At 39.3% G+C, this 14733-nt stretch overlaps 1 protein-coding gene and 1 long non-coding RNA gene across 3 annotated transcripts in view; one reads left to right on the top strand and one right to left on the bottom strand.

The window, feature by feature from the left end:
* Nucleotides 1-9630, top strand: part of LOC117085997 — a 29588-nt gene extending 19958 nt beyond the window's left edge. The window contains exon 3 of the long non-coding RNA XR_004438167.1: nt 9555-9630. This is a non-coding gene — a long non-coding RNA (uncharacterized LOC117085997). The remainder of the gene's footprint in view (nt 1-9554) is intronic.
* The window catches only part of EDNRA (endothelin receptor type A), a 65042-nt gene that overhangs the window by 2982 nt on the left and 47327 nt on the right, over nt 1-14733 (bottom strand). The window contains exons 4-7 of one of the 2 annotated variants that reach the window (XM_033215425.1): nt 9491-9689; nt 5893-6045; nt 2012-2145; nt 1478-1586 (exon numbers count right to left, since the gene is read on the bottom strand). In XM_033215425.1, coding sequence (XP_033071316.1) covers nt 1478-1586; nt 2012-2145; nt 5893-6045; nt 9491-9689 — 595 coding nt within the window. Of the gene's footprint in view, nt 1-1477; nt 1587-2011; nt 2146-5892; nt 6046-6405; nt 8188-9490; nt 9690-14733 lie in introns of those variants that run through there. The other variant, XM_033215426.1, reaches the window with a different exon arrangement.

Genomic DNA, 14733 nt, shown 5'->3' with positions numbered 1-14733 from the left:
TCTTTTGGGTATGCTGCCTTTTTAGGAAGATTCATCAAAAAGTGGGATTCATTTCTGATAATTTTTACCTTGATTTTCCCTCCCTCAATGAATATATAAGTTAATGAGTAAGTAATAATTAATTTCAGCTTATATAATGGACTAGTTTTAACCTGCATGTTTAGTCAGTCCATTTTGGGCAGAGTGTTTTGTGAGGGGCAAACATTTCCAAGAAGACCTCAGAAATATGGCTCCAAACTTCCATACCGAGTTTCATCTGTTTGTGTGATTCCTTGGTTAATATATGTCTGCTTTGTTTAGACTGTGAGTGCCATGCAGGCAGTTACTGTGTTTTTCCTCTCTACTCTGTCCCTAATAGTAATCAACTCATATTGAGCACTTATTATTTCAAGCATTTTACATATATTACCCTTCTTATGAGAGAGATACTGTGATTATCCAATTTTATAGGTGAGGAAACTGAAAAAGCAGAAGAGGCACTAACCAGACCTGGGGTAGACAGTTAGCAAGTGCAGGGCTGTGATGTCCATCACGGCTCTTTGCTTCCAGAGTCTGCATTCTTGACCTCTACCCTACTCTGCCTCATATGTACTGTAAACTAAAGTTAAACAGCCTGGTCCAAGATAACAAAATCCAGTGAGGATTAAGCCTATGCTAAAATCATTTCAGGGACCAGAAAATGACACATCAATAAGACAGGCTTAGAGCTTCTGAAGGACGTGGGTGGCTGAGCTGGCTGGAGGTTTGAAAGCAGAAGGAAACTGATTTTGAATAAAATTATGTTTGTTCAGATTCCCACAGCAATAAGCATTTACTTTCCTTGAAGATTCTATTACTAAGTACACAATTAAATAGCATTTAATGAGAGCTTTCTTTTTTTTTTTTTTTTCCTGAGACAGAGTCTTGCTCTGTCGTCCAGGCTGGAGTGCAGTGGCACCATCTCGGTTCACTGCAAGCTCCGCCTCCCGGGTTCACGCCATTCTCCTGCCTCAGCCCCCGAGTAGCTGGGACTATAGGCGCCTGCCACCACGCCCGGCTAATTTTTGTATTTTTAGTAGAGGCAGGGTTTCACCATGTTGGCCAGGATGGTCTAATCAGTGAGAGCTTTCTTAACAATAGAGTTTATATTTTGTCGAGACTTTGGTTCAAGTCTAAGACAATGTAAGGTACGAATAGGTCTTATGGGCCGGGAGCATACATTGAAACACTTCTCTCTAAAAGGAGGGTTCTAAACTGGCATGTGATTTAGTCCTTTTGATTTTAACCTCTTTGTCTGTGGTTGTCTAAATAGGAACCGCTTTTCTGTTATGCCGACAATCTGACTCTCTTTCTGGGTAATAAAACATGATTTTCACTTCACTGCTAAAAAGGAGTACAGCTGATCAAAGTACTATTACAGCTGGAATTGGCTGTGTCTGTTGACTGTTTAATATACTCATTTTGTTGTCTTTAAAAAATACTTGAAAAATCATCTTACCTGGAAACAATTTTTAAATTTCTTGCTCACAAAATACAGAGCTATGGGGTTTATACATGAATTCATGGTTGCCAGGTTAATACCGATGTAATCCATGAGCAGCAAGAAACTACAGCAAAAGAAAATGGTGTAGAATAATTAGAAAATATTGTTTTAAAATCTGCTAACTAGCATTTATTCCTAGAATAAGCATTTTTCTTGCCCAGAAGCCATTTCTTGTGGGTGGCAGTTAGAATTTTGTAAAAAGTGCCTGTTTAAATGGCAGTTTCAGTTTTGCAGGACAGTTACAGATACATTACTACTTGGTTAGCTCAAACCCTTATGCACATCCTCAGGAGGGGAGTGGCAAGATAACAGACGTGGCTTGCACAAATTTTGGGATCAGTTATAGGCTATGTCAGCTAAAGAAAAAAAATCAGCTTTGCACTTTTAATTTTCAGGGCTAATGGGCATGTAGCGTAGCTGGTTTTGTAAAAGTATTATAAATGAAAATCTGAGAAACTCCAATTTTCTAGCGAGTACATAGGATCGTACCTAAGTAATTCACATCGATTCTTGTCCATCTCATTATACACGGTTTTCTTCAATATACGGCTTAAATGAAGAGGGAACCAGCAAAGAGCAAAAATTACAACCAAGCAGAAAACTGTTTTTGCCACTTCTCGACGCTAAAGGAAAGTGAGAAAAAAAAAAGGACAACGAATTTAGTGTTTTTATACTAGATGCAAGAACTACAGTACCAGGAAGTAGCAGACAACAGGGAAAGAATAATTCAAAGAAGAGCCAGGAGAACAGCCTGGCTTACAGTGTCTCTACCTCTTCAAGATTCTAAGGTCAGCGTTCTAACCAAGGAATTGTTAATGATGCTTCTGGGCAGCTTCCAGGAAGGATGGGGACCTCAGGTTGGTTATTAGGGCCAGGACAGAGGTTATATGCCAGGAAAGAGGTGGAAACTGGCTGGAGGTGAGCCAGCTGAGTCTGCAGCTGTGTGTGTGTAGGTGGCTGAGTCCGCCTGTGTGTGTGTGTAAGGGGGTGGGGTGTGACTGCATGGGGGAAAGGGTTAGCTAATGGCTCTTAATAACAGGTAACTAATTAGCATTAATGATGGCACGGCAGGCAAGGAGACTGAACATCACATTATAATGCATGGACAAATCAACAAAGACCTTGGGAAAACAAAATAGGAGTAGGGAGCAGAAAAGGAAAAGTCATAGCACTATGTTTTTTTCTTTTGCTGATCTTGAACACAGTTACTATTGGGATTTTTCGCTCTTTAAATTCTTTTCTTAATGACATGCAGTTTCTTAATGACATATAAAAATATTATATATTGTTTGCAAGCAGAAGGATGAGGGTAAAGTATTATCAGCAGTGAGGACTAGAAAATCTGGAACATGCTGACCTTGGACTGACTTCATGGAAGGTTTGCATGCCTTTGAGTCTGCTCAGGATCAGAAAAACTATAAATTAGGAATTATCTGCAACTATTCATTGGCGTGCATTATTTGAGTATTATATTTCATGCATTTGTGTTCCTCACTAGGAACACAAAATGCAATTTGTCTGTAACTGGGATCAGCTAATGTCCAAATAAAACTGATTAAAAACAGCGCCTGGAAGGGTAATGCTGGCTCAACCTGAAACATATAACATTAAGTCTGGGAAGCCTATAATAAACTCACATGATTGGCTGAGCCATTCAAAAATATTCTGGGGGCAGTTTTGATAACTCGCTAATCTAGCTCAAAGAATTGGGAGTTCTTTAACCTCTCATAGTCATTGGGCTAGCTGGGATATGGCTTCAGAGTAATGATTGAGGGAAGAAATAAAATATTCAAATCTTCAGGAATGGGGGCTCTTTTTAAAGGGTCATTTTGTGTGTCCAGAAAGACAGTGTACCCAGAAAAATAGAAAAGCAGTGTATTAGGGGAGAGGTTACCTTTCTTGAGTGCATATTCAAAGAGGATAACGCTTTTAAAAGGTAGTAATTAGTACACTGCCCTGATAGTCTGATATTTGCTTAACCAATATCCAGTCTCCTGTCTTCCTTACCATCACTCAGGTCTTGATTTGTTAAGGCAGCTGGGGAACCTGGCCTAATTATCTACATGCCCACTTGGCACAGTTTTGACCCACTAGATGAAATAGAAACCATTGCATGGGTTTCTGGAAGAGCTACTGAGAAGTATAGGGACACTCCTTTGATGCACACCCACGGTATGTTGTTTTCTGTTCTTCCCCTCTTGCTGCTTGGAAATCAGATATAAAAGTAGAGCTGCTGCTACTGTCTTCTCAGACTGAAGGAAAGGTCAGCAAAACAGTAGATACCTGGCCTCTAAGTTGGCTTGACCACTAAATCTTGATGTCTGAACTTTTTGCTATGGGAGAAAGATAAACTCCTTCTTGGTCAACTGTTATTTTGGGTTTTGTGTTCTCAGCATCTAAACACAACCCCTGATTGATAAAACTGTCATCATTACGATGAGGAGAAATTAGAGACAACCAAGTAAGAAGCAAAACTATGAGCCCCCCAGTGTATTAGTCAAGATGGCAAGGCTTTGTGCTCTATGCTGGTTCTCCCACAGTCCCATCTGCGGGACCTCCAGCTACCCTTGCTCTTCTGTTCTTAGGATTTGCTACAGCTTTGAGGGGCACCAAAAGGAACTTTAACTGCATGAGGGCAAAATCTTGGGTTCTAATCTCCATTCAGTTGAGCAAACCTCTTAATCACCTGTATAATAAAGAATATATATCCTACCAATCTCACAGGGTGCTTGGAGGAATCAAATAAGAAAAAGACATGGAAACGGACATGCACTTTAAAAACGTAAAAAATGCTATGTAAACATGAAACAGCATATGACAATTGTTCCTAAACCTTATTTAATTATTTCCACAGCAAATACCACTCATAGCTTAAACAGTCTCAATCATGGCATGAATGTAAAAATCTGTATTTTAAAACACTGTTTTTCACAAACCCATTCTAACTACCTCCATTCCAAGGATGAAAGGAAATAATTGTAAACATATTAAGCAACTGGAGTATTTGAAACTTTCATACCTGAGCAAAGTCATACTAAGGTTTCTCAATGTAATCTTCCTGCTAAATGTCAATGAAAGATAATAGCTAACATTTGTATGGCATGTTAGATTTTATAAAGTACATGCATACACATTCATCCTTTTGATTCTCATAATACTATTGATTCAATATTATGCTCAATTTACAGATGAAAAGCTGAAGCTCAGAAAAATCAGTATAGTAGTTCAAAAGAGTTGCTGATGAGGAATGATGCTTGCACATGGTAATTATATAGGACAGATTTACAGACTCCATCAACAACTTACATTAACTTTTGGTATAGTTGACCATCATTATATACTTTTCTGTTGCAACAGAGAACTTACCTGAAGTCCTAGGTTTACTCTTAGAATTAATGTAAATTAACATTTGTTTAATGCCTAGTAGGCGCTGGGTGCTGTTAGGCATCTTGCATGTCTCAGGTAATCCCCAGGATGTATTATTATATACATATTATGAGAAACTAGATGTTCAGAGAGATTAAGCAATTTGCCCAAGGTCAGAGAGCCAAGTATGAGTCTAGTTTTGCCCTTGAAAGCCCACAGCTTTTTCTGTTCTAATTTCACCCAGGAGGGACCAACATTAGCCTCCTGTTGATATGTTCAAATTCCTTCTAGAACTTTGGGTCTTCCAACATTTTACCTCTTCTAATGTACATGATCCCATTTCCTAGCATAAGTCTCACATTAGACATTGCTCTGGAGAGGTTCATCTCCTTTTTCCCATTCCCCAAATGCATGGTTCCTATTCCACATTCTAACTAGACTCCTGTTCTTCCACCTGAAATGCTTTCTGTCAACTTCTTCCCCATCAAATCCCATTTAGCCTCCAAGTCTGGTTCAATCCCCCTCATCCATGAACAGCTTCCCCATGACTCTGTCTCATACCCTTCCTGGCTTTCCATAGCACAGGCTACTTTTACCACACCTGTGATTCTATTTTCAAGTTGTTTTGCATGCATATTTTATTTCTACAATGAGACTGTAAATCTGCATGGGGAGAAAGTCATATGCTTCTTTGTGTCCTGGTACAGTTCTAAGCCCAATTCAATGCATGAACTCACATACACACGTGCTCAGTACACTCTTGGCAAAATAGAGGGATAGTTCTTCTCTCTCTGGGCCCAGCCTTCAGGACCACTTTTTTCACAAGCAGGCTTCCCATTTTACAAAAGAAATTTCTAACACTATTACCATAAAGAAAACAGTTACAAGATAGTATTTTTATTTTAGGAAATCAGGCTAATTCTACTAAAGATGGTATTTGCAGGCCTGCTGCTGTCAAGGACTAACCAGTCCTGGCCAGATTTTCATGATGTTATGGGATTTACCTGCTTAAGATGTTCACTGAGGGCAATTCTCAAGCTGCCATTCCTTCTGTTCAACATCTCACAAGTCATGAGGGTGTAGAAGATCGCAGTGCACACCAAGGGCATACAGAAATAGAACCCAAAGAGCCACCAGTCCTTTACATCTTGGTAGAACTTCAAAGTGAAAAAAAAAAAAAAAGAGAAAAAGAGGAGCAGAGTCATGTCAATTAACTGTGCTGTGCCTCTGGTAGCTTTAAGGTCTTTAAACTTGCAGATACGTCTTTTTTTTTTTTTTTTTGAGACAGAGTCTCGCTCTGTTGCCCAGGCTGGAGTGCAGTGGCCGGATCCCAGCTCACTGCAAGCTCCGCCTCCCAGGTTTACGCCATTCTCCTGCCTCAGCCTCCCAAGTAGCTGGGACTACAGGCGTCTGCCACCTCGCCCGGCTAGTTTTTTGTATTTTTTTAGTAGAGACGGGGTTTCACCGTGTTCACCAGGATGGTCTCGATCTCCTGACCTTGTGATCTGCCTGTCTCGGCCTCCCAAAGTGCTGGGATTACAGGCTTGAGCCACTGCGCCCAGCCAAACGTCTTTAAAATCATGCTCTCTTGTTGCAGTAATGGGTTTGGGAGTGGTCCTCAAAATTCGATTAAATTGGAAACTTCAGAAATTATCCTGGCTTTAAACAACACAAAAAGAAACTGCACTTACAAAAATTATCTTGACAAGGATACTTTTCATAGCTGGAAGGTTTCAACTACACAATGGAAGAGCCCTAATCAATAAAAATAAAGCTCATAAAACATGATTTTGAGACAAAAGAATATATATGTTTATTTTTATTTCTTGATGAACCTCAACATTTTGTTAGCGCCTGCTTTACTTTTGACTATTGTGGTGAAAGTGTATTTAACCTGAAACAGTGAAGGTTATGAATGGCTTGTCTGTATAGCTTTGGTTAATAGGGTTTAACCCTCTGCCTGGTATGCCTGCTATGTGACCTCAAAGTCAGCCACTTTGAACATCAATAACTATACTCTTCTCCCTCCTTTAATACTTACCACCTGGAAACGATTGAGGCAGCATATCTCAACTGGGCCATATCTGGTATTATCTAACTGGGTGGGATTTATAAATACTAAGGTTATTCAGTTTTATGTCTGCTTAAAGAAGAAAACTTAATACCCAATAAAAATGGAAAATGAAAAATGATATCTAAATTCTTCTTCCCATGAAATTAATCACCAACTTGGGAAGAAATGCTTTTTCTTTCCTTATAATGCTTCTTCAGATTGTTAATTTACTAAGGACAATGCAGTTCCCACAGTAAAAAAAAAAATCATGCTGCTCTGTAAAAAATGCGACAGTTTCTGAATATAGAAAGAGGCTAAGTGGGCTGCATTTATAACATGTCTATTAAAATAATCTAAAAATGGTTCCCAAAGACAAAAAATTTGGGGGAGGAGTTCTTGACTATTTTTATGCCACAGACCCTTTTGGAAGTCTGATAAAGACTATAATCCCTTCTGAGAATAATACTTTTACATGCATAAAATAAAATACATAAGATTGCAATGGAAACCAATTACATTAAAGCACAGCTATCAAAATATTAGAAATTAAATTTTGATACAGTAATATTGTGTTTATTCACAAATAACAAACCTAATGATGGTTCTAATAACTACCGAACTATTGAAGTATTGAAGTTCTGATGAGCATAAATAATATTTTGAGATTACACAAGTGTTACATGGTATGAAAATGTCTGCTATTTTTATTACTGAAAAAGTCATGATACTGTTAAACACTATGGTGATTTGTTGGGTACATTCATAATGGAAGGAAATGATAAATTCAGTTAGAAGTTAGTGAAAATAAACATTTGTTTCTTTTCCAACCAAGTTCACAGATCCCTGAATTCTATCCTCAGGTTAAATGCAAACTCCCAAAGGAGTTGGTTTATTCTAAACTGCTTACACAAACATTTCCCTGTTCCCAACACACTGTAGGAAGATTTCAGTCCTGAACTTATAAAAAGTCAGAAGCACTCTCTCTCTCTCTTTTTTTTTTGAAGTGCAACACGAACACTCCTTTGAGCACCCGTTCTCCCTTCTTTTGTATCCTCTTTTTCCTGGTGCACTTGCTGACTGGGTATGAATGACCCAGAAGCAGCTGCAGAGGGTCTGGAGGCTGACCCTTGAGAGGGCTGAATGGAGTCCCCTGCCCCCTCCATGGCAAAGGCCCACAGAGAAACGGGTAATGCATCTCTTTGGAACTGATGTCATCCACATGGGTAGAGAGGGGCCTCTCATCAGTCTAGGGTAAAGTTGAAGAGCAAGAATAGAAAAAAAAGGGGAAATAAATTTAGAAAAAAAGAACAGGACTTCAGACTTGGAATGAACTCTAAAAAATTATCTGTTCAACTCATACCCTTTACTACAACCGTCTAGCCCACCCATGCCTGAAGGGTGGCTACCCTTTACTTGAACATGTCTAGAAAGGAGACTACGTCTTTAAGAAACAGCCCATTTCATTTTGTCTGGCTCTAAGGATTAGTAAGCTTCTTCTTATAGTGAACCTCTTTTCTCTAATGTTTGCGTCTGGAATATCTAGATTGCTTATTCACACTGCCCAAATTCTGACAATCTCCTACTGTCTGCTTTGTTTTTCACTTTGAAGACTGACCCAATAAGAAACTTCAATTTTAATTGTTAGTTTGGCAGTTTTCATGAGCAGTTTTAATTTTAAAACAAGAATTTCCAAGCAGAATAACTGGTCAACTGTAAAACCACGAATTCTGTGAATTTTCCAAGTTGGGAAAGCATACCTTGAGATGTCTGTAAATAATTACATGTGGAATGTGAGCTACATGAAACTTACATCAAAGCACTAAATTATGCTGATTTAAGAGAAATAGTTATCCCTTTGGTTTTCCTCCTCAGTCCACATGTAACTAGTTTTGCAAAGAAAGGGTGCATTTTAAATAGGTTTCCCAAAACACTCAGTCATGTGATTAAGCTTTTCAGAAAAACATTAATATGGTCAGGTGTATTAAAAAAAAAAAAAACAACTGAATTTGTTAAACCAAAATATTCTTTTAAAAGTTCTACAATTTTATATTATTTGTATATTAGACATAGAAACCATTCTAATATAAGTACATGTAAGTACTACTCTCTACTTTGAATTAGTAAATTCATCTTTAAAGAATGTGAGAAATATGCTTCTCCCTAAGTGACATAAGATAAACATCAGTATGTCTTCCAGATGGAAATTGTTGTGTTGTATTCATTATTACAAAAACAAATAGCATATGTACACACACACACACACACACCCCAGTCCCTCTTTCTTAGTAAATTTGCTTTGGTATTCTTAGTGGTTTGGTGCAGAATAACAGATGTGTCTACCATTGTGGTACAATACAAGAGTGAAAGCCAAAATCACTGTTCTATTCAAGAATCTAGACACAGGTTTAACTACTTTTCATGCAACTGAGGAATATTTGACAGAATAAACCACACTTGGCATTGTGGTGATGTCATCAAGTCTCAAGATGGTGAAGTCTAAAGGAGGACCTCCTCCCTTCCCCAGTTAATTCATTTTAAATGTTTAGTACCTCCATGAATTTTGACGTAGCATTAAGCATACAGGTTTTATGCTGTTCACCCCTATATTCAAAGGGTACCATGACGAAGCCAATCGCTTCAGGAATGGCCAGGATGAAGGACAGGATCCAGATGGAGACAATTTCAATGGCAGTTACCAAAGGAATCCCAATTCCCTGAACACGACTCCAGGAGGCAACTGCTCTGTACCTGAAAAAAATGGTAATGGAACCAAGTTGTTAGGAAATTTTAAATGTATTTCAATTAAACAAAAATTGTAAGTGCTGGGAAGCTCCTCCCCATTGCCAATACCAGTAATTGACTTTTTAGGAATTTTCTGAGTCTTGATATGAAAACCAAGTGGGGCTTTTTTTTTTTTTTTTAGACAGAGTCTTGCTCTGTCGCGCAGGCTTCCAGGCTGGAGTTCAGTGGTGGGATCTCAGCTCACTGCAAGCTCTGCCTCCCAGGTTCACACCATTCTGCTGCCTCAGCCTGCCGAGTAGCTGGGACTACAGGCACCTGCCACCACACCCGGCTAATTTTGTTTTTGTATTTTTAGTCGAGACAGGGTTTCCCCGTGTCAGCCAGGATGGTCTCGAGCTCCTAACCTTGTGATCTGCCCACCTCAGCCTCCCCAAGTGTTGGGTTTACAGGCATGAGCCACCACACCCGGCCATAAGTGGGGCTTTTAAGAGTTCCACCCATTTGGAAATCAATTGCCTGGCAGGCCTGAGTTGAGGTCTTCATTTGGTCTAGTGAAATCTTAAGAGAGTTTAGAATGTGGCAGTAACAGACAGTTGTGCCTATGTCTTTTAAGCTGGGGGAGAAATTGGATGGATGGGAGGGATCATGAAAGCTGCTCGTACTTGTTATAGTCATACCTTATTCCTCTTTATAAAATAAAAAAGGAAACCTTAAAGCATTATCTATGAAGTGGGCCTAGATATCCTTGAGTGAATAATAACCACAGATATTCCATTGTTTCCTCCCTTCTTTCACCCCCAAAATGTGAGCACAGTGGGCTTGTACCAGGTGGCAGTTTTAGTAAATACCTATTTGTGGTAAATGTTAAAGAGGGACTATATCACTCCCATTATGGCCCTGTGCTAGAGTAGATAAAACTTTTTTTTTTTTTTCCCAGAGATGTTGTATCTTTTTTTTTTTTTTAATTATATTTAAGTTCTAGGGTACATGTGCATAATGTGCAGGTTTGTTACATATGTATACTTGTGCCATGTTGGTGTGCTGCACCCATCAACTCGTCATTTACATCAGGTATAACTCCCAATGCAATCCCTCCCCCCTCCCCCCTCCCCGTGATAGGCCCCAGTGTGTGATGTTCCCCTTCCCGAGTCCAAGTGATCACATTGTTCAGTTCCCACCTATGAGTGAGAACATGCGGTGTTTGGTTTTCTGTTCTTGCGATAGTTTGCTGAGAATGATGGTTTCCAGCTGCATCCATGTCCCTACAAAGGACACAAATTCATCCTTTTTTATGGCTGCATAGTATTCCATGGTGTATATGTGCCACATTTTCTTAATCCAGTCTGTCACTGATGGACATTTGGGTTGATTCCAACTCTTTACTATTGTGAATAGTGCCGCAATAAACATACGTGTGCATGTGTCTTAGATAAAACTTATTTAAAAATACTTTGGTTCCTAACCTTTAGGGTTTACAATCTAACAGAAAAGAATGGTTCATACAGAATATAGAACATAAATGTGACTGAACAATTATGTCAGTCAAAAAACTATCTGGTAATAAGAAATTATGCTCACCTTATTTTTTACTTCACTATTTTAATGATAATAATCACATTTAAATGTTATGTCTAAGGAAGGTTTGGTTTAGAAATTCTATGCTGTTTGACCTGATGTGATGGTCTGATGCTAACTGCTTTTAGACTTACTATTAAGAAGAGGCCTGTGATGTGGTATGGTATTTTTGTGGCCTCATTCCTGAAATTTTTGTTGCTGCTGTAGTGGAAAAGAAACATTTTCTTTTTATAGTTTTCATTAGATAGTGCCAGAAGAAGGCTGTAAAGCAGACCAAATGCATTGGAGACAGGTGCTCATGGGTTTGCAGCACATACAAAGTAATGTAGAAGATTAATCAATAAAGCCAAGGCAACATACAAGCTACCCATATCCACCAAGACGAGCCCCATCAGTTACATTTAGTGTACTGTCTCAGTACAGTTACACAGTACATGCGTGAAAACACAACTCTTAGAATTATGCTGACTTGATTCTTCACCAGAATTCCCTAGAGATAAGCATGTACAGATTTGTGTATTTTATGATGATGCCACATGGCATACTGTATAGCACAATTTGCTGGAGAAATGTTTTATAAAAGATTTTTAGGGTAAATAAGATTTGTGTACAATAAAAATCTCAAAAAAGTCCAGATTATTTCAAAATGGGATAAAATACAGCTATGCAAACAGACCAAGAAAATCCTTTTATGATCTAACCAAGATTGAATTTTAAAATTTATGGTTATTTCCATAAATTGTCCAGTGGGATAAAAATCGTTGTTTATTTTTCTTTGTTCCCTTATTAAACTGGCAGCCTGATACCCAGTAAAAGCTAAGAGGAATGGAGACAGGATGTCTATATCCCAAGGCTGTCAACGGAGTTACATCTATTTCTTCTTCCCTTCTCTCAGGTTGTTTAACAGGGAAGGTGATTTAAATAAAACACCCTATTTCAATAGAGAGTAAGAAAGCGGCCGGGCGCGGTGGCTCAAGCCTGTAATCCCAGCACTTTGGGAGGCCGAGACGGGCGGATCACGAGGTCAGGAGATCGAGACCATCCTGGCTAACACGGTGAAACCCCGTCTCTACTAAAAAAATACAAAAATCTAGCCGGGCGAGGTGGCGGGCGCCTGTAGTCCCAGCTACTTGGGAGGCTGAGGCAGGAGAATGGCGTAAACCCGGGAGGCGGAGCTTGCAGTGAGCTGAGATCCGGCCACTGCACTCCAGCCCGGAGAGCGAGACTCCGTCTCAAAAAAAAAAAAAAAAAAAAAAAAAAAAAAGAGAGTAAGAAAGCCTGATTTCCCTGCCAGGATTTGGGGTGAAAAGTGGCTTAAGGAATAAAATGTGGTCAACATGTTCTTATGGTGAACATATTCACAGACCAGCTTCATTTTTATAAAGTGCCATGAGTTCCCAGAATATTACACATCCATAATCCAATGTAAATTCAACATTCACAAATAAGTAAAAGTCATTTTTAGAGTCTAGTTTAGCAAATAATTCACGATCAGTCTGCTCCTTCATTAACCCACTCGCTGAGAATTAGAATATTTTCCATTTATAATCACACAGATCTTGATAACATCTCCATGAACTAAGGGGAAAATGACCATAAGAGCAATTAGAAACAATCATTTGTGATCATGAAGGTGGGGAAAGGTATGGAAACCATGAAACACTGGATGTTTCAAAATTGATTTCTATTTGGACTATAATGGCACAACACACTGACATACAAATATGCTTTTCTTATGAGGTGTGATTATAAACAGCCTTCCATCTAGTCAGTATGTATATACATCTCTCTCTGTATATCTATAACATCTTCAGTTGTCATGGAAAATCTGCAAGTGTAGATTCCACCACTGACAACTGCTGTTCCAGAAAGAATCCCTCCTCTCTGAAATGCTTTCTTCACTTGGTTTCCACCACAGTCTCCCAGTTTTCCTTCTGACTTACTGGCCATTCCTTCTCATTTACCTGGCTGGACCCTGCTTTCTCCACAAATTCTTAGCACTAGATTTGTCTGAGGGCTTAGTGCTCAGACGTTTTTGCTATCTATGCGCTCTCCTTTGGTGATCTCATCTAGTCTCATGGCTTTAGTATCATTTTAACTATCCATCTACTGGTAATTCCTAAATTTATACCTCTAGCCTGGTGCCTCACCTTTAACTCTAGACTTGTATCTCCAACTGCTTACTTGTGAGCTCCACTAGGACACCTAATAGGCATCTAAACACTCCCAAATCAGCCCTTGTTTTCCTTGCCACTAAACCTTTCTGCAGTTTTTCCCATCTCTGGCCCCAAACACTGGGTTAGATTTTACTCCTCTTCCACCACACATCCAATCCTTCAGCAAATCTTGCAACAACTTCCTTCAAGATATATCCAAAGGCAACTACTTTTCACCATCATACCTGTTATCGCAGTACCTTGATGATGGTCATAGCTTCCTAACTGATCTCCCTATGTCCACCTTGCTTTGCCACAGCCTACTCTGAACATAGCAACTGGAGTGAGGCTGTTACGTCAGACCATAGCACCCTCTGCTCCAAACCCCCCAGTGGCTTCCCACCCCTGTGAGAATGCCCACAGGTGTCCTCAGAGCTGCTTCCTCACTTCCTTCAGGTTTTTACTCACTTGGAGTTTTTAAGCCTTCCCCGGAAACCCTAAAGTTTACCAACTCCCCCTCCAGAATTGTTTCTCTTACCCTGATTCATTTTCCCCCAATGCACTACTATGCTCTATTTATTTATTTGATTTATCATCTATGCTCTCCCCTCTCCTTTAGAATATAAGTTCCCAACTGGATGCGTTGCCTCATGCCTGCAATCCCAGCACTTTGGGAGGCTGAAGGGGGTGATCACTTGACACCCTGGGCAACATGGTGAAATTCCATCTCTACAAAAATACAAAAATTAGCCAGGCATGGTGGTGCGTGCCTATAGTCCCAGCTACTTGGGAGGCTGGGGTGGGAGGATCTGCTGAGCCCAGGGAGGTTGAGGCTGCAGTGATCCATGATCATGGCACTGCACTCCAGCCTGGGTGACAGAGTAAGGTCCTGTCTGGAAAAAAAAAAAAAAAAAAAAAAAAAAGAAAGAAAAGAAAAAAGTGAAAAAAAGCATGTAAGCTTCATAAGGGCTGACATGTAGGTATGTTGGTCACAATACCTAGAACCACAAATGCCGAATAAATACCTGTTGAATGAAGTGTCTTTTTGTTGGCGTTTTCATGTATGTTACCATGCATGTACCTTAACTTAATTGGCTAGGGAATTCTTAATCTCTAGGGAATTCCGATGACGAATCAGTCAGCATAATTCTAAGAGTTGTGTTTACACAGATGTACTGTGTAAACGTACCTTACCTTAATTGGCTAAAGCTAATAACACATTATATTCTGATCATTTTCCTATTTTTCAAGCTAGCCATGAATTAGGCCACAGATTAAAAGCAAATACTTTTAGAGGTCTAGATTCAATAATTTAAAGG

The sequence above is a fragment of the Trachypithecus francoisi genome, unplaced genomic scaffold (assembly GCF_009764315.1).
Source record: "Trachypithecus francoisi isolate TF-2019V2 unplaced genomic scaffold, Tfra_2.0 Lachesis_group1, whole genome shotgun sequence".
Lineage (NCBI taxonomy): Eukaryota > Metazoa > Chordata > Mammalia > Primates > Cercopithecidae > Trachypithecus > Trachypithecus francoisi.
This window is presented reverse-complemented; position numbering and strand designations above follow the sequence as displayed.